Source organism: Phocoena sinus, chromosome 16 (genome assembly GCF_008692025.1).
Source record: "Phocoena sinus isolate mPhoSin1 chromosome 16, mPhoSin1.pri, whole genome shotgun sequence".
NCBI lineage: Eukaryota > Metazoa > Chordata > Mammalia > Artiodactyla > Phocoenidae > Phocoena > Phocoena sinus.
Window position 1 is genome coordinate 44,685,633 of NC_045778.1, and position 15,614 is coordinate 44,701,246.

General features: G+C 38.8%; 1 protein-coding gene across 1 annotated transcript; it reads right to left on the reverse strand.

The window, feature by feature from the left end:
- Positions 1–433: 433 nt before the first annotated feature.
- DKK1 (dickkopf WNT signaling pathway inhibitor 1) lies at positions 434–3,560 on the reverse strand. The gene is made up of 4 exons (XM_032608687.1): positions 3,143–3,560; positions 2,750–2,912; positions 1,414–1,557; positions 434–1,290 (listed from the first exon to the last, which is right to left on the reverse strand). The coding sequence occupies exons 1-4, from the start codon at positions 3,386–3,388 to the stop codon at positions 1,037–1,039; spliced, it is 807 nt and encodes a 268-aa protein (XP_032464578.1). The 5' UTR covers positions 3,389–3,560; the 3' UTR covers positions 434–1,036.
- Positions 3,561–15,614: the final 12,054 nt, after the last annotated feature.

Consider the following 15,614-nt stretch of genomic DNA (forward strand, 5'->3'; position numbering starts at 1 on the left):
AAACTGGGACAGTTGCTCTCTCCTTCCCCAGTATCAGATTTGTCAGTATCAAAGTTGGCAAATGAAAATACAAAGCCAGTTTAGACTTCATTTCTATGAGTTTTCTTTTAAACAATATACCCCTATCCTCTTACAATGAACAGATTTCTGGTTGAGGAAAAACGGAAATATTCAGTTCATCTAGCAAGAGAAGCAAAGGACAAAATGAGAGAGGATTTGTGATTTTTAGGTAATAATTATTTAAAAATCAAAGTAATTGGAACCAAGTCTTCCTGGCATGAAGTAGTATTTAAGATACTTCAAGTTGACTAATTTGGCACAAAATCTGCATGTATTTGTCAACTGTATTTACACACACAAACACACACCACACACATAACAGCCCTCTAAGATCACACTGCCAAAATTTATTTATACTTGTAATATTTCATGGTATTAAAAGTTAAATTTTATTTCAAGGACTATCACAGCCGAGAGATAAATATAATCTAAGCACTGAGAGAGTACATTTTGGAAAATAAGCTAATATTTTCATGATAAATCTTACATACCTATCACTTGTCATTCCAAAAGCTCCTTACATTCTAGATTCCAGAATTAAAAGGGGAAAGGGTTTTGCATTTAAGAAGTATAAGCTGAAAGTATTTATTTCAATTCAATATGGAATAGGCTGAAAGTATTTATTTCAATATACAGTATTTATCAGAATCAAGATAACAATGTATACAAACATTTACATAACAAGAGGAACAATAGACAATGCAGCACGTTTAGAAAAATAATTAAAAGTTTTGTTGCATTTACAGGTAAGTGCCACACTGAAAATTTACAACACAGTAATTTACTGCAATCAATGACAGGGGAGTTCCACAAAGAAACAAAGCTCTTACATTCCAGATTTTCGGAAGGTATTATTGGAATGCTTAACTGTAACCACAGAATTTGTACATCCTTAAGGATTGAGCTCACAAAAGTCACAAACAGTTTTCATAGCATATATTATGTAAATGGAGTCCACTGTGTTCAGACAGCTGGCTTAGTGTCTCTGACAGGTGTGAAGCCTAGAAGAATTACTGGCTTGATGGTGATCTTTCTGTATCCGGCAAGACAGACCTTCTCCACAGTAACAACGCTGGAATATCTCCAGCCCGTGAGAGCCTTTTCTCCTGTGCTTGGTGCACACTTGACCTTCTTTGAGAACAGGTTTACAGATCTTGGACCAGAAATGTCTAGCACAACACAACCCTGTAGCACAGTCTGATGATCGAAGGCAGACAGAACCTTCTTGTCCTAGGAAGACAATAGGAAAAGTACATGGTCACTGCTAAGCCTGTGTTATTTCATTAAGGTGATCCGAAAGTCACTACTGATGTGCTAACAGAGAAGAATGAGTCTTCAGATACTTTAACCTACCTTTGGTATGATACATTTTTGAAGACAGTGTAGTTCTTCTGGAGTACCCATCCAAGGTGCTGTGATCATTACCAAAGCTTTCAATAATGGTTTCCTCAATTTCTCCTCGATTGAAATGATTGTGATCAGAAGGCATACATATTCCTAAGGAAACAGGAGATAGTGATTAACTCCTGAGCTGTAATTTGTTACTGCTAATAGCTGTGACAGTGGCAGTCCGTCATGCCTGCACCAATTTGAGATACCTCACTGTAGTGAGGTTAATTTAAACACGAGCCAAACTTCCTTCCAAGTGTTAAAGCAAAACTCCCCAGATGGACAGAAGCATCAGTCTGTACACTGTGCACTCACATGTAACATCCCCAATCTAGCCACTTAAAATACTTTCCCACCAACTGCGGTAGTGGCAGTGAAATTTCTGCCCATTTTAATATCACCCTTGGGGTAAGAAAAATAAAATCAGTCACTTAAAAAATTGTTTTTAAAAATAACTTCTCTGCCCTTGGTGCTATATAGGTACTGCCAGACTAAGTTAAGCAAATGCAATGCCTGCTGCCTGGAAGATTACACTCTTTACCACCAGTTACTTTACTGTATAATTTCTATATTACAGAGATTTAGTTAGTTCACCCGGAGTATTACTGGGTCCTAAGGAGGATCACCACCCTTAAGTTTATTTCTGGAGACTTCTTTGGCTGAGTCTACCTCTTTGAGACATTAAACTTTTGTGGATATGTGGTTGGGGGGAGGAGTACTTATTTTAAGGTAGCAGGAGGTAGAGGCAGAGAAGGGAGAAGCCTGGATGTGAGGGCATCAAGATCTTTAAGAACGGCCAGCACAGATAAATCACTCTGTCTTCTGATTGACAACAAAATCACTCTGTCTTCTGATTGACAACAGTTTGAACAGGGTTCTTGAGGGAGAGGCTAGTCTGGCAGAGCTGTGAGAGGCACCATAAGAAAAATGGAAAAGGCAACTAAACGCCCATTCTGGTTTCCTTGGTCTCTGTATAATTCCACCTCCCTCCCCATCTTCTTTCTCAAATGGTATCAAGGCTCTCTCTAGACAAATTTTTATGGAAGGGCCCACTCTGAGGTAAGACGTCGTGTTAAGTAATCGAGGGGGCACAAAGGGAGATAAGGAGCTCCAATATCTCTGTACTTCTCTTTGCTCCCTGGTTAAACACTAACCTGAAAACATTTCAGGGGAACCTCGCACGCTGAACTCCCATTTGCAGGTGGTGCCACAGCGTTCTGAAAGCTGAGAGCATTGTCTCCCAACTGTAGGCGCACAAGCGCGGGATGGTTTGAGTCCGAAAGGAAGCTACCCGACTCACCATTTTTGCAGTAATTCCCAGGGCAGCACATAGCGTGACGCATGCAGCGTTTTCGGCGCTTCCTGCAGGAGAGGCAGATTTGCGCGCCTGCACCCGCTCCGCGAGTGGAACTCGCGCAGTACTCATCGGTGCTGCACTCCTCGTCCTCGGCGCACGGGTACGGCTGCGGAAAGGGGGCCAGGAGAGGGTGAGGCACCTGGGCAGCCAGGTACCACACTCCTGGACTCATAGTCCCTTTCTGTCCACCTCTCCAAAAGCTGCTGCCGCCCACTGCTCCCAAAGGCAGAGTTTCCAAATGCGCCTTGAACTGCACACAGCACGTTCTACGCCCTCCTCCCCCAATAAGACCTCTTCAGGGTCACAGCGTCCCCAGGTCCCCAAGACCCTTCTCACCTGGTAGTTGTCAATGGTTTGGTACTTGTTGCCGCCCTCGAACAGAATTCCTGGAGCAGCGCTGACTGCGAAGCCTGGGTGCCCGGCAGCGCCGCCCAGCGGTGGGGGCAGGTTCTTGATGGCGTTGGAATTGAGAAGAACCGAGTTCAAGGTGGCACTGACTCTGAACAGAGGGTGACCGCAAAGAGCCGCAGCTACTAGGGTAACCAACACCCGGGCAGCACCCGCTGTGCCCAGAGCCGTCATCTCAGAGGGACTCAAGGGAGACAAAGAGAAAGGAGGAATGTCGCGCTGCAAGCCTGGATCCCACGAAGCTGTGCTGGCGCAGCTGCAGAGCCAGGGTTCTGAGAGCCTCCACCGGTCCCAGAGTCCTGACTACGGGGCTCTGCTCCGCCACCGCCACCGCGGCTGCCTTTATACTGTGGGCTGTGAGCATTCCGGCCCCTCGGGGGGGAGACAACAAAGCCGGGTTGGGATTTCAAAGCGTTGGGAGGGGCTGGAAGGGGGTGTGTTTGTGTACATGAAGGGGAGCCTTTGACACTCTTCACCCCGCCCCTCCCTTGCGCAGTCGTTCCCCTGCCCAGCTCACCTTCGGGGTGATGGTAATCAGTGAGCATTAGAGGAGACAACTTTAATAAATGCGGGAAGTGGGAGGAACTCGGGTGCCCTTGCCTTGCAGTAGGGGTAGGGGCATTGGGATCTGAAATACTTTTCAGTCAGGCCTTGTGATATTCTCTGCAAAACCACTTTTCTCCTTTCTTCTTTACGCCAGTACTATTTTTTGTTGTGCACACAAATAATATTCAGTATTAAATACAACCAGATCAGTAATTCAAAGTCTCTACCAAAACGTCTCAGCGAGAGGGCCAGGTGGCCCTTGCAAGTTGCTGATTAACCCTTTAGAGTCACGGTTTGCAGATTTGGGGTGAGATCCTCGGTTTTAAGTTCGTTCAATTCCACCCCCTTCTTCCCCTCCCCCCGCGCCCCCACGAGAAAAATGTGCAAAGAGGAGGACATTTGCACATCAAACGAGGGTAAGAAGGAAGAACTAATTCTCTTTTGATGGGAAGTTTAGAGAGGGAGGCGAGAGACTGGTGTTTGGACATTAGATCAGGGGTGGAGGGAAGAGGGAAATGACCATCCGATAATCAAGCTATTTAATGTTCTTTGAATCTGAGCAGTCGCGGCAGTAGATGAACTTGATTAGGCAGACGGGCAAGATCAAAGTGGCAGGAGCGAAAGCGGACAGGGTCCAACGGCTGGGTCAGTGGTCCTTCCCTGATTCCCCCTTCTCAGCGGTGGGTTAACGCAGGGAGATAAGAAACCCTTAAGGCTTAGCGCCTTCCTCATTAGTATTTCATATTGCAAAGCTTCTGAACGCCTGTGTTTGATCCCAACTCAGACGGTTCCCGGAATCAGGGAATACCCGCTCTAGGGAGATAAGAGACTAGCTTCTGGAAAGGGGAAGCTGAAAGTGAATTTGTCGTCATGTAAGTCAGTGTATAAAAATAATAAAGTAAGGCTAGTGTGTAAGAATGCCGTCCTGCTCATGCATTGCAAATAATTGATTCAACAAAAACATATTGGAAGCCTAGTGCCCTGGCAATGGGTTATCCTTCACGTTGTTGCCTTCTGGGTGGGTGGGGGGGGGGTTGGTGGGGAGGGTGGGCGCGGGGGTGCATTGAATACAAATATTCTAACTAAAGTAATAATACAGATAAGAAATGTACACAGTTCTTTTTAAAGCAGGTTGATGTTATAAGTATCAGAAGATGGATAACTGCTACGTGAATTTAGAAAAAGATGATTGAATAATCATTGTTGAATGAAAAAGCCTAGGGTGTATTTATTTTGTGCTCCCCTAACCTCCAGGGTATTTATAATCACTACATACCGACCTATATTAATTACTGGGACCGCCACCAAGTGTAGCCAGTGGTTGTCTTGCAGTAGTATAATAATCCTAAAGTTAAGAGAGGAAGGGGTAGTTTTAAAAGCAAATTTGTAATCCTCTGTTTTCTAATTTCTTGGGTTTCAAAGGTCATATTAAGAATATCTTCTAAACGATTATTTAATAATGCATCTACTTGCACTGGTGCCCCTCCGCTATCCTAAATTCTGTCTATCCTGTGAAATTTGCTCTGGTTTAACTGATAATTCCTTCTTAAAATTCCAACATGGATTAACTCGCACATATTTCTTTAGATTTTGTTAAGAACATGCACAGTAACTTAGACTTGGCTACTACTCTAAAAATCTTTAGAACAAATTGAAATTCGGAAAAAAAGGGACGGTTGTTTATATTGGCTTTTAAAAAATGAGCCTAAGAAATGAACAAGCCAATACACCTTTTGTTGAGAATCAGCAATGAACCAGGTCTCCCCTGGGCAGATATGCCATGACCCTCAGCCAACATGAAGTTTATATAGATGGAGAGGTATTGTAGGGTAAAAAGGTGAAGGCATAGGGGATTTCAGGTGCCATATTATCACCTGCAGAATATTGATAACAATGTCAGTAATCAATGTGTTGAGTACCTTCCGTGTGGTAGAAAGTCTAGAGTCCGTCTTAAATTTTTACAATGTTGAAATGTGGAGAAAGAATCCCATGCTCTTGGGATGGGTTAAAATATTTCTTCCTACTCCCATTCTCCTATTTAAATATACAATATGCTTTGCCACACTGAAAGCCAATTTCTTTTCCTCTTTTTGGAAGAGATGGTAAATGTTAAAACATTTAACGAATTTAGTCCATTAAGAACTTGAATTCACAAATGAAACCGTTGTCTAGAGGCCAAAAAAAAAAAAAGTGCAACAGTTTAATCAGTAAAAGGAAAACTTCAACAAAAAGGCATGTTGCATAAATTCAGTCTTGATCCCTGAACATGTACATCTGTTATGGTCTAATATTAAGCTTAGACAGTCTGTTGTGTTGAGTTAGGGAAGCTAAGCTAAGATTAGGGTTTCATGAGCGGATCCTTCCCCACTTCCCACGTTCCTCCTGAAGTCATGATTTGAAAGCTAATAATAGTGAATTGGTCAATATCTGAGTTCCTACTATGAGCTAAGCACTGTACGTGGTGTATGTGGTGCTGTGTGAGAGAAGATGAGTACTCAGGTTATCTACCTACAAATAATTTAGAGGGGGGAGGGGAAGTAAGCTCTCAAATTATACAGGAAAGAACTTATGTAGGAGGTCCTCAGAGAGAGCTGGGTCTGTAGCAGGCCAACCCTCTGTTGCAAATGGGAAAACTTAGTTCGTCGATGGAATCTCAATTTGAACATCCTTTTCATGATTGAGTTTGCACAGTGGCTACAAAAGAGCAGGATGAGTAAGGAGATAAAGTGAAGTTCATTGTTCCACCAGCATCCAGCTTAAATTCGGTGAGTGACCATTGTATGCAGAATGCTACCCTAGTCCCTTTGGGAATATACCTGCAAAATATTAAAGGCAGCCTTTTTGTCCTCAGAAAGCTTTCTGTCTATAGTAGAGTAGTTGGGGAAACAAATATACCTACGTGGAATGGAGGAAGAGCGTTTCCAAAACAGATTATACTTTGGTACATATTAGGTCATGGGGAAGATTATATTTTGGGACATGTTAGGTCTAGGAATTGTGACCAACAAACCTTGGGGAAGAGAGTGTTCTGATGACTCTGAGTCTCTCCCGGCAGATAGATGACAGAGGTGATAGAAGTTGGGGCAGGTGTATTTAGTTTATTAGGCCTAGCTTGTTTAGGGAAACCCTGCCTCTTATTTGATCTGGTTTAAATAGAACCATAATTAATGCAGTAAGTTTAATACTGTGGATTAGATTTTAGATTAGGTGGAATGTTTACCAACGTGGAATTGAACCACATAACTCAGGAAGGGCATAACTTGAGCCTTTCTCACATTCTAAGTGCTGTATGTCTGGCATAGAATATTCATCAGCCTCTTCATCCATGAGGGAGACAGGAAAATACACTCCAAAAATCACCATGCTATTTGCAAACTGTTTTCCATCTTTGCTATTTCAGATTCTTACGTAACTGCTACATTTTTAATTCATTACCTTCCTCTCTTCCTTTCTTCTTCCTCCCTCTCTCCCTCCCTCCCCTCCTTCTTTGCTGCTTTCTCTTTGTTAAATCAAAGGAAGCAGATCTGTTGCCATTTAATTTTACTTCACTGGGAAACACTGAATAAATGTCATTCCTTATGGTGAGTGTTGCCAACATTTTTGGAGTACTGATCTTGAATTTAGAGTAGGGATTCCTCATTCCTGAGTTTAGTTAAAAAAAAAAATTCTTATGACTTTCTCATTGGCCTTTAAAAGATTTGGGTCTTAATGCTTTTCTTGATGTTAAAAGAGCTTTTAGAGCAGGCCCAAGTTACGACTCCCGAGAGGATGGATTAGGTTTTTCTGCACTCCTCACTCAAAAAAGAAGGCGAGATTTGACAATGATTGTGTTTATTTGGTCAGTGGAGATGGCCAGCCCTGATAAATGAGGCTCCATGGTAGCTCTCTACCCTAGCTCAGGAGATGTGTTTTACAGAAGCAGGACATTAAAAGCTCATCTGAGAATAGAGCTCAGAACCCAGAAACTTTTAACTAAAAATCAGAGAGGAACTTTTCTGATGTCCCGCACTCAGAAAGGTCCTGTGGTATGTAGTTACAAGGAGTACAAAACTGCCCTTTAACATTCCCTAAAGGATTTGACATTTCCAGCCGTGAAGACAGACCAATGACAGCAGAAGGCAGGATGCAAGATCCTCTTAAAACAGTCTCCAGAGCTAGAGAAAAATCATTTCCTTCCATGTCACTGAGTTCCTCTTATTACCCCCTTTATAATGCAAGCACTTTGCAAGCGTCATGCCCAAGAAAAGTGTTGTGCCGTGGTTTCAGGATTCTGGGGCCGGAACACTGCGCACTGGGGACTGCTACTGTGGCAGCCACCAGCTGGCTGGTAAATATGGGAACTTGGTCAAGCCACTTAACTCTCAGTGCCGGTGTTGGTCTTTCACTTTTAAAATGGCTTGGGTGGCTGGTTGGAGAGGTCCCTTCTGACTACAAAAGCATCTTTCTCCCTCCCCTCCCCACCTTTCTCTCTCTCTCTCTAAGGACTGCCAGGGTATGGCCTTTCGTACTCTGATTAAATAGGCACATCCTGCAAGAGGCCTGTTCTTTCAGGCATCCTAAAGGTACAGTTATAATCCCTGACATCAATACTATATTTTGATTTTTTTTCATTTAAAAATTTTTTTTATTTTTGGCTGCACTGGGTCTTCGTTGCTGCACACGGGCTTTCTCTAGTTGCGGCGAGCGGGGGCTACTCTTCCTTGCGGTGCGCGGCCTTCTCATTGTGGTTGCTTCTCTTGTTGCGGAGCATGGGCTCTAGGTACACAGGCTTCAGTAGTTGTGGCTCGTGGGCTCTAGAGCGCAGGCTCAGTAGTTGTGGCGCACGGGCTTAGTTGCTCCGTGGCATGTGGGAATCTTCCTGGACCAGGGATCGAACCCATGTTCCCTGCATTGGCAGGCAGATTCTTAACCACTGTTTCAACAGGGAAGCCCTGTATTTTGATTTTGAAGAAAGCATACAAGGTTTAAATCTTTGGAAATAAGGTAAATTACTTGAACCAGGTGATATTTTTTAAAAGATATATATATATATATATATATATATATAGAGAGAGAGAGAGAGAGAGAGAGATTTCTAGTTTACATCATACATTCTTTTGGAGGAAATTCAGCAAATACAGAGAGTTCAAAAACAGAAATAAATGCCGTGTGCAAACCCACCACTCAAACGAAACCACTGTTTACTTTTAGTTTCTACACACAGGCACACAAACACAGGCACATATATGTGGATGGAAAGCAAGAGAGTAAGAAATATTTTTGATTCATAAAATTGATTGTAATGTTTTAGAGCTGAATTTTTTTGACAATCACTAAATCTGAGACTAGTGAATTGCAATGGGACCTTGAGGTGAAAATTAGAAAGCAGGACCTTGATAACACTTTTGTTTCCCGAGACCCGGTCTTGGAATCGCCAGGGAGTGGGCCAGGATATGGGCTAGAAACAGAACTATTAATTTCAGCGGGGAAGAGGAGCGAGGTATAAATTGTGCAAGCATTATTCATCACCCTTAAGTCCCAAAAATAAAAAATAATTTTCGGATGAGTTCAGGAGTAGAGAAGGTTGGAAGGAGGCAAGTTGGGGGAGCTACCAGTTGGGCAGATCCAGAAACCTCCGAGCTCGTGCCGTGTGCCCCATAGCCAGCCTCCAGCCCTGGATAATTCCCCAGCAGGCAGGCCCCGGGATGTCCGACCCTTAACCAAGCCGCGAATTCCCATTGTTCACGTGCTCCCGGGAGGCTGCTCACGGTGGCTGCACTTTGGTGTCACAACCTGTCGCCAGCATACAGTAGTGTAAAATGAAGCTTGTTTAAAGACTCTCTTTGATGAGTGAAGATCAAACGGCCAGGGGACCCCCGGTCTTAATCAGACTTGAGCCAGGATGGCATTTTCACAAATAGTCCGTTTGCTCGGCTTTGAGCAGACTTTGTGCTCAGCACATTCATCCGGCTGCGGGGCGGGTAATCTCGGCTGAAGCCTCTTGCCTGGTCGCAAATCCATTCACACTACAGTGGCTGCTGTTGGTTTGCTGTGTCAGTTCATGGGCAAATAAATATAGGGCCCTTCTGACTTAATTAAAGTGGGGTGAGAGGAAAGGTGACTGAGAGGAAGATAAAAGCTCCGAGCGACATCAGGCTACCCTGTGTCTGACTGCAAGTGGGAGAAAGCCGCTCTTCCGCTGCCCCCTGGTGGAAGTTCCGTAGAAGTTCTTCATAGGGAGGATACAAATGATCTATTAATCACGCGATTTACTCTTGAGATTTATTCTCCAGGTTCAGTTATTTGCATATTGTGTACCTTCTTCATGTTTCAGCATCTTCGAAGTTGAATAATCTCTTGTACTTCTTAATATTCCACACAATTCCTTGTTCACAGAATAATTTAACGCTTCACAAATTAGAATTAAAATGACAACTGGGATCCAAGACATAGGTTCTCAATAAATGTTCATTTTGTTCGATTGAAGTTGAAAGTCTCTATATTGCATTCCTAGATAAAAATGTCAAGGTATACAGATAGTTATAAATATTCTATTATAGTTAATCCTAGGCCAAATAAATATATTTTTTAACATCTTTACTGGAGTATAACTGCTTTAAGTTTCCACAGTATAACAAAGTGAATCAGCTATACATACACATATATCCCCATATCTCCTCCCTCTTGCGTCTCCCTCCCACCCTCCCTATCCCACCCCTCTGGGTGGACACAAAGCCCCGAGCTGATCTCCCTGTGCTATGTGGCTGCTTCCCACTAGCTATCTATTTTACAAGGCCAAATAAATCTTAAGAAAACTCATATATATATATATATATATAAAACTATTCAGTGAGAATAAAATTTTAAAAGAATATTAATTTTTCATATATTTGAATGAGAAAATAGTAACCATTTCAGAGTTCCATGTTCAAAAAGAAGATACAAACGTATAGGCTTATGTAAAATAAGTTATAATACACTATTTAATATCAGTACTTTCATTTCTTTAAAGCCAACATGTTATACAAGTAGAAAAAGAACAGTAGAAAAATTAATAAAACACATGCTAGAAATGCACCTCCTACATAATATATGTAGCTGTTAAAATCATTATTGGTAGTTATTTATTGTTATTATTTAACAGTTAATAATTCTAAACTACTCCCCAATTTTTTCTCATAACTCATTTTCCTTAAACAGAAGTCCTGGCGAAAAAAATGTTCTACTACTAGAATTTCTTTTAACGAGTAAAGGATTCTGGAAGATATGTGAGAAACACTATCTCTAAACATTCAATTCAAGAAATATTTTTGTGTACTAAATTCTTAGCTATGTTAGATGCTAAGCATAAAATTGTACACTATTATTTCAGTATTATAATCTAAAATATATCTACAAGAATGACTTTAAGGTAAGAAGCAAATTGACCTCAATCAGCCTTTTCAAAATGTCATTGTTTAATTAGACCCTCTCCACAATTTTTGATTGGGCTATGTGTTCCACCAGTATCTTTATTTTCTTCTCACAATATTATTTTGATACAGCTGATACTATTTACAACAAGAAAGGCACTCTTTAAAGTGAGCTCTAAGTTTAAAAACAAGTGAAAACCATTTTGCAAATATCAACAGTTTTGTGAATTCAGCTTAGGCACAAGTTTACTTAGAAGGTATGGAAGTGTCATGCAGAGAATCTAGTGCCTAATTAGCTTTCTATTAAAAGCATATCCCCCTATCACTTTCTGCTAATATCATTTACGACTATCATTTGCATTTGCTAATAATTTTAACAGGGAACTGTGGCTAGAGCTGTGAAGTCTAAAGCTAAAGCTGTATTTAGTTTACTTCGTTTTTAGAGTTGTTGATTTGCAGGCGAAGTCCTAAATTTATCTGGAAAATTACCTTGCTGTGGTTTTATTAGTAGCTGAGATTAGAAAACAAGTAAGTTAATAGGTAAGTAAAAAATAAACGGACCTTTTACCTGCAAGTGTATGAGAAATAGGACAGCTTACCATTATGAAGTATTTCCATCACACAGATGCAACTGATGTAAATAACCTCAAGAACATAGATGAATAGTCGAAGTAAAACACTTAAGAAGTGATGAGTTTTGCATATTTACTACCTTGTTTTTAAAGATATAATTTATTTAATTGTAAATTTATGTACTTTAATGTTTAAAAATGGCAATCCCTGGGCATTTCATTAAATGAAAGTTAGTTTCACCAGACTCAAATTTACCACATGGTGTTTGTTCTTAAGGCAAACACAGCTTCAGTAACCCACTCACTTCTCATGGTTCCTTTCCCTTAGATTTTGTCTATTTATCTATTTCTTAATCTTTTGTCAACCTTTCAAGACTTTTAAGAAGAACAAAAAAATACATATGTTTACTCAGTATTTACATTTCTTTTTTCAGTAGGAGGGTAGGTTTGAGTAACCCAATCTGCCATTTCCCCTGAAATGAAAGTTCTTTAACTTAAAAAAATTATATAAATGCTATCAGACTGTTAATCATGCAATTTTTTCACTCAGCATTGTTTGTGAGATTCATCCATATTAAATTTAGTTAATACATTTCTTTTCACTTCAGTATAATATTCTATGATCTGAATATACCAGATTTAATGGCCTATTATCCAGGTGATGAATATTTTTATTTTTAAATTTTTCACTATTTCCAAATCTTCTGTGGGCATCCTTACATATATCTCCTTGTGAACATTTGTGAAATTGTTCCTAGGAAATATAACAATGAGTAGAGGTACTGAGTTGTAAAATATAGACATTTTCAACTTTAAGTATTACAAAATTCTTCAAAGTTGTAATAATTCACATTTGTACCAGGAACATGCAGGAATTTTGCATTGCTCCACATGTTGACCAACATTTTTTATTTTAAATTTTAATTTGCAAATCAGCTGGATGGAAATGGCTTCATTTAATTTTTAAACTTACAGTTATTGATTATTAATGATGTAATACCCCTTAGGCTAAATAATGTTGATACACAAACCAGACAAGAACAGTTCAAGAAAGGGAAATTACAGGCTACTCTCTTGAAATCATAGACACAAAAATCTGAAATATAACATTGAAAATTAAAAATACCAGTGTTTTAAAATTATATGTCATGACAAAGTTGAATTAATGCCACAGAAGCACTGGTGCTTTAATATTAAAATCCATAGCATCTTCTGACAAGTATATTGCAAAAACAGGTTAAGAAGAAAACCGTGTGACCATTCCAAGACATGCTGAAAAGGAATTTGATGCAATTCAATAGCTGGTCATAATTTTTAAAAAGATTGACAAACTAAAAACTTTTTAACGTAATGTGTATGTATGTAAAATCTATATCAAACATCTAATAAAATTTAAAATCTGGAAAAAGGAAAGAATGCCAAATGTAATTTTATTTTATATTTATTTAGATCCTAGTCAGCCTATTACTTCAAGGAAAAAAATGATTGGAACTAAGAAGAATGAAATAAAACATTTTATTATTCAGAGATGATAGTATTATCTTCAGAAATAACATAAGAGATAGACAAATGAATTAGCAAAATTTCAGCAAGGATGCTGGACATAAGATAAAATATACAAAAAAGGATTGAATTTCTCTGTGCCAATGAAAGAGTTCAAGTGTTCAAGGATATAACATTTTTTAAATGTTCTTTAAATAGTAACAAAAGATGTTCATGGATTCTATTATAAAATGTTTTAAAGAATTTTAAAAAATGTAAATAATAAAGAGGTATAAATGTCCATGAGTGAAAAAAAATGTCCATGGGTGGAAAAAATTAGTATACTAAGGTTATAATTGCTCCTCCAAATTAATCTATAAATTCAAAGTAGTTCTAATCAAAATCCTAAAAGAAGTTTTCATGAAATTTGACCATCTATTTAATATTTATATGGGAAAAAAAAGACTATAGCTAAGACAATTGTAAAAACAGTAACAAAGGCAGGGAGGGAGATGCCCAATAAGATATAAAAAATGTTTATAAAACTATGTTAATTAAACAGTAGTACTGCTGAGAGGGGCAAATATATGTACACTTCCAATTTTCTCCCATATATTTTCTTTTATATGTATATATGAATGAACGAACTAGAAAAAAAATGGTCATCTCTATGGAAAAATAGAAGTAAAACAGAGTCCCACATATTTAAAAAATTTATTCCAGTGACATTAAAGACCTAATGTAAATAGCAGGTTTTAGAATTTTCAGAGGTAAATAATAAGAGTCTGTCTCTGTATCCTTACAACTTCACAAAGGAGTCTTATAATGGAAGACACAACTCATAAACTACATAGGAACGTATTGGTAATTTGACCACACACAAAAAAGAAAACTTCCTTAAGAAGACATTAAAAGGAAGGTGAAGAGAAGATATTTGCAATATATATATAACTTACCATATATATTGCAATCATTGATTAATTTTTGATTACACTAATTTTCCCTATTCTTAGTCTATACATAAAAAGATAAGTGAGAAGATAATGCTGTTTTTCTCCTTTAAGTGATGAGTGATACAAATAGGATATATATATTTTTTAATGTTATACCACCTTTGTGTTTTTGAGATAAAGCCAAGTTGGCTACTTTTAACATGATACATAGTTCGATTAGTTTTGCTAATTTCTTTTAAATTCAATTTTTATTTTATATTATAGTTGATTTACAATGTTGTCTTAGTTTCAGGTGTACAGCTACGTGATTCAGTTATACATATGCATATATGCATTCTTTTTCAGATTCTTTTCCCATATAGGTTGTTACAAAATATTAAGTAGGGTTCCCTGTGCTATACAGTAGGTCCTTGTTGATTATCTATTTTATATATAGTAGTGTGATATGTTAATCCCAAACTCCTAATTTATCCCTCTCCCTCCAGGTTTTCCCTTTGGTAACCATAAGTTTGTTTTCAAAGTCTGTGAGTCTGTTTCTGTTTTGTAAATAAGTTCATTTGTATCATTTTTTCTTTAGATTCCACATAAAAGTGATATCATATGATAAGTGATATCATTTGATATTCATCTTTCTCTGTCTGACTTAGTATGATAATCTCTAAGTCCATCCATGTTGCTGCAAATGAAATTATTTCATTCATTTTTATGGCTGAGTAAAATTCCATTGTGCCACATGTACCACACCTTCTGTATCCATTCCTCTATCAGTGGACATTTAGGTTGCTTCCATGTCTTGGCTATTGTAAATAGTGCTGCAGTGAACATTGGGGTGCATGTATCTTTTCGAATTACAGTTTCCTCTGAATATATGCCCAGGAGTGAAATTGCCAAATCATATGGAAGCTCTATTTTTAGTTTTTTTAAAGAACTTCCATACTGTTCTCCATAGTGGTTGTACCAATTTACATTACCATCAACTGTGTAGTAGGGTTCCCTTTTCTCTACACCCTCTCCAGCATTTATTGTTTGTAGATTTTTTGTTGATGGCCATTCTGACTGGTGTGAGGTGATACCTCATTGTAGTTTTGAATTGGATCTCTCTAATAATTAGTGATGTTGAGCATGTTTTCACGTGCTTTTTGGCCATCTGTATTCCATCTTTGAAGAAATGTCTATTTAGGTCTTCTTCTGCCCATTTTTGGATTGAGTTGTTTGTTTTTGTTTGATATAAAGCCACATGAGCTGTTTGTATATTTTGGAGATTAATCCCTTTTCAGTTGCTTCATTTGAAAATATTTTCTACCATTCTGTGGGCTGTCTTTTTGTTTTGTTTAGGGTTTTCTTTGCAGAGCAAATCTTTTAAGTTTAATTAGGTCCCGTTTGTTTGTTTTTAATTTCATTACTCTAGGGGGTGGATCCAAAATGATATTGCTGTGAATTATGTGAAAGAGTGTTC

What these genes read in the sequence shown, in the direction of transcription:
- DKK1 (XM_032608687.1), bottom strand. Translation starts at nt 3,388, where the DNA reads ATGACGGCTCTGGGCACAGCGGGTGCTGCCCGGGTGTTGGTTACCCTA. An exon ending in AAACCATTGACAACTACCAG is followed by an intron (nt 2,913 to 3,142) that starts GTGAGAAGGGTC and finishes CCCTTTCCGCAG; the next exon opens with CCGTACCCGTGCGCCGAGGA. An exon ending in AAAAATGTATCATACCAAAG is followed by an intron (nt 1,291 to 1,413) that starts GTAGGTTAAAGT and finishes TTGTCTTCCTAG; the next exon opens with GACAAGAAGGTTCTGTCTGC.